This window comes from Asparagus officinalis, chromosome 3, assembly GCF_001876935.1.
Source record: "Asparagus officinalis chromosome 3, Aspof.V1, whole genome shotgun sequence".
Lineage (NCBI taxonomy): Eukaryota > Viridiplantae > Streptophyta > Magnoliopsida > Asparagales > Asparagaceae > Asparagus > Asparagus officinalis.
In genome coordinates, this window is record NC_033796.1 from 61,719,257 (window position 1) to 61,723,575 (window position 4,319).

A 4,319-nucleotide genomic window follows, 5' to 3' on the forward strand; every position below is an offset into this window, starting at 1 on the left:
TGAAAAAAAAATCTCCATTGTTCAAAAGCACGAAGATTTGGGGTTCTAATATGACAAAAACCCATTTACTTGTTTTTCCGTATATACACAGAGACATTGCATGACTCTGAAATAAACACAATATTGCATCTTTGCCTTCTTAATCAATCCCGAGGTTAATTGGACAAATATCAGTCACTAAAGAAATATTCGTTTGGTTAAAAAATGACTCTTTTTTAATAAATTCAATCAAAAGAATCTACATACCATCAAAGATGTGAAATAAGTTATTCATTTAGATAAAATTTCCTCCCCTTCACTTGAGAATTAAAAATGCAAATAGATTTTAGTAGTTGAATTTTGTAGTTGTCCTAACCATGAAAGTATGAAACCTTACTGTAATCTTTGCTATTATATGTCAATACTAGGTGCCATACTCATTTTCTTTAATGCATTTAGTTCGCACACTTTGTCTGATAAATTCAGAGAGATTTAGTTTAATTAGTATTTCTCTTAACAAAGCACGAAGTGGGGGGTATAAATAGATGTCATTACTTTCAAAACTTGTTATTGCATCACTATCATTCAATCTGAATGCTACAACGTAGCAATGACATCTAACACAATATCAAATGTAGTTAGAAAAATATGATATTCCAACTATACCCAACCAAACACACAAAACGACATTGATTCCTCTTCATTAAATTAGTTTTTCTCTACAGAAGATAAACCGTAGTCAATTAAACGAACTTGACAATCGTATGCTCTATCCGGAATCCTTTTGTTATGATATTGTTTTAAAATCAGCTACCCAGTTAATACAAAATTTACCGTGACGTCATCGGCATGGGATTCGCTCTTCCCTTCTCGTCCACAAACGACAAATCACAGGCACCTGCCATCATCGACTGCCTTTTAAGACGTGCGAAGGAACACCTTAACAAATGTTCCTCCGCGAGGCAACTTAAACGCTGAATGCGGCCTACCTTCTTATCCTCAATCGGACGTTATTATACTAACCAGTCCCCTTTCATTTCACGTGGGCCACACCACAGTCCGACCTTTTCCTAAAAACTGTTACCCGAAGTTATCTCCACGTGGCATCACACGATTCGATCGTTCTGCCTGCTCCCTGTTTGGCGTGAAGAGCGCGTGAACGAGGCGCGACTTATTACGTGCCATGCAGATGAGTTGGATTTTATTTGATTGACGCCCTCTCAATTCACCTATTTCAGTATCAACCCCTCGTATCTTTAAATTTTTTTTTGTTGATACCCTTGTTGGAGGGATTAATTTGTAATAAATTACAAAATTTTGGTAGCCTGATAACAACTTCGATGCTCTGAGGAACTGATTTCAAAATATTAAAGAGCAAGGGGCCGACGCCGAAATATCACGGAAGAAAAGATTTGAGAAAGGAAAGACTTAAAAACGAGGACAGCGTGTCAACCATAAACGAAGTACATCTCGCTTCCGCTCACCCCTGCTGCACGTGGGCCCCACCTGTAAGTCAAAGAGCGTAGGCCGTAGAAACCGCGAAGACAACAGTTAGCGGTAACCCTAAAGGCCGGTGACCACATCTCTCTCGCTCACCCGAACAGCAGCAGCAATATAAACGACGACGCCAAGACAAACAAAGCAGACGCCTCCCCTTTTTTTTTTTACATATAAAACCCCTTTCTTTCCTCATGATTGCGAATCACGCGATCTCGTATTCTTCTTCATCTTTCTAGGGTTTTGAGTCGTCGGATTCTCGATGTCGACGACGACTTCGACCGCTGCGGCCGTTCCCGCCACTGCTAATCTCAAGATCTGCTTCAATTCTCTGTGTAAGGAGCCCAAATCGGAGGCTCAGAGGCGAAAGGGGTGGAAGCTTCGATCGGGCGATCATGCTGAGCTCTGCGACCGATGCTCGTATGATTTCTTACCATCTCTTTCGGTTTGATTTGTTGGGATTTGGGGGTTCTCACTGTTGAGTTTTATGTCCTGATTATTATTTAGGGTTAAAGATTGGTTCTTTAGAGTTATTATTGATTAGTGTGTTAATCTGTGCTGTTAGTTGCGCTTACGAGCAAGGGACATTTTGTGAGACTTTTCACTTGGATGCTGCTGGTTGGAGGAAGTGCGAGTCTTGTGGAAAGGTGAGAGATAGAGTATTTGGTTTCTGGGAGACATTTTTGTTATGTAATCTGATTTGGGGATCCTTTGACAGAGAGTTCATTGTGGGTGCATAGTTTCCGCGTCTTCTTACGTGCTACTCGATGCTGGAGGGATCGAATGCATCTTATGTGCGAAGAAAACGTTGTCTATGGTATGGAAAACAAAATATAATCTGTTCAAAGTTAGTGTTGGTTATTTGAGCTTCCCCCCCTGCTAAACATGATGCTGCTTGGTTACCGTCCCTTTTTTCTGTTATGTCTGATATCTTTGACAATTTAGTGAGTTCGTGACATTTCAGGTTACTATTGAGTATTGACGTAACTGCCATTGAACCCTTTAGAATATGACCATTTGTTGGCTTTGATTTTTTTTTTTACAGATAATTTTATCTAGTACTATATAGTTAAAGTTGCATAATGTGCTCATATATCAGCAGCGATTTGTTGTTGTGATATTTGAACAGCTAGTGAAGAATTCTGTAGATATAATGTCAGAGTCACATGACATAGTCACACAAACAGGCTTAAATAACAAAATATGACAAACTACAAGCAGAGTCCTTATTTTGTAGAAAGAAAAGGCTTATGGATGATTATGAGAAAAACATTTATTAGTAAGTTATCCAGCTGTAATGTTTTTAAAGTATCTGAAGGCAAATCTTATGACAAAGGCTCTTTTCGTGAGAGGAGGATTCCTTTCCAATGTTGTAAAAGTGGGAAAAAAGCGCTTTTGTCTTCGTTAAGGACTAAAAGTGCTCAAAAAGTGCTTTCAAGACGGAAGAGACCTAAAAGCAACCCAAAGCGGCCTAAAAGCTGCTCGAAGCTGCTAAGACTGCATAAAAGCCTGCTAGTGTTAAGGAATTGGACCTCTTTATGTGGTTTTTTTTATGTTCACATGGTTTGTCCCTTTTTTTCTTAAAAGGATTCTACTTGATATCTGAAAGAAACTTGGAGAAATATAATGATGATTTTATTTATGAGGTATTTTTCTTCCCTTTGATGCTTTACATTAGGTCATTACTTTGTTGACTATGCGATATGCACAAGGTTTTAAATATCGGTTATCGGGGATTTATCGGATGGTCAAAATCCATATCAGATAGCAGATATTGGGGATATATCGGAGATGAGTAGTGTTTATCTGAGTGACATTACTGGATGATGATATACATAATATAATATTCTAAAATGTAATCTAACCATACTTAATAAAGTATAAACATACCAAAATGTAAATAATTATGTTTAGGATCACTAACCAATGGTAGAAACTCGGGTTGGCTCACGTTTAAAGTGCATTGAATATGTGCTCGTTGCTCGAAATAAAAAGTCAAACCAAAGACTTATAATTCTGATTTTTGGGCCGACAATATCGGCCGATAGCTCACCTTATCGCCGCATTATCGGCGATAAACATCCAAAAACGATAACCAATTTAGAATCGAACTTATTATAGCGGAAGACCCTCAAAACCGGTAAATCGCCGATAATATCTGTTTATCAGCCGATACTTAAAACATTGGATATGCATATCAAATTAAATGTTATTTTATCTCATTACAGTGTGTATGGTATTTAACAATATTGTGTGATTTAATCTGAGTATTATTACACATCTATGTCATGCTTAGGATCTGTACAGATAATCTTATCTGCATGTGTAGAATTGTTTCCTCCATTTTTGTTTATTTTTATAATTTTGACTTTTTCTCCTATTTCTTTTTCTTATTGTTGGAACTTTCTCTATATTTAAAAGAAAAAAATTGACTTGATGCTTTTTTCCGCTTTAGCCCACTTACGTCCAAAAAAGCCTTTCCGCTTTAGCCCACTTACATCCAAAAAAGCCTGAATCGTTTCTTGCTGCTTCACTTCGCTTCCGGCTTTCTATACCCTTGTTCCCTTCATGAGACAAAAGACTTGTTCCCACTGGAAAAAAACTGGACATGTTATTCATTTTTCTCAAATGGGATGGTAACAAACAACCCATATTTTGCCATATTTTGTAAGTTCTGGTCTATATTTGGCAATATTTGAGTATCGTGAGTTTCAGCCTATATCAACTGATATAGCTTGAAACTAGCTGCAAAAATCTGCCAGCAAATCTAGAAACTTAGAAAAGATATCGATGAAAATCCCTAATTTAGAGGAAAGAGAGAGGGGGGGGGGTGAGGGAGAGAG

At 37.7% G+C, this 4,319-nt stretch overlaps 1 protein-coding gene across 1 annotated transcript in view; it reads left to right on the plus strand.

The window, feature by feature from the left end:
* Positions 1,625-4,319, plus strand: part of LOC109834235 (B3 domain-containing protein Os07g0563300-like) — a 26,915-nt gene continuing 24,220 nt past the window's right edge. Inside the window, exons 1-3 of the mRNA XM_020402215.1 lie at positions 1,625-1,896; positions 2,042-2,123; positions 2,195-2,293. Coding sequence (XP_020257804.1) covers positions 1,739-1,896; positions 2,042-2,123; positions 2,195-2,293 — 339 coding nt within the window. The 5' untranslated portion in view covers positions 1,625-1,738. The remainder of the gene's footprint in view (positions 1,897-2,041; positions 2,124-2,194; positions 2,294-4,319) is intronic.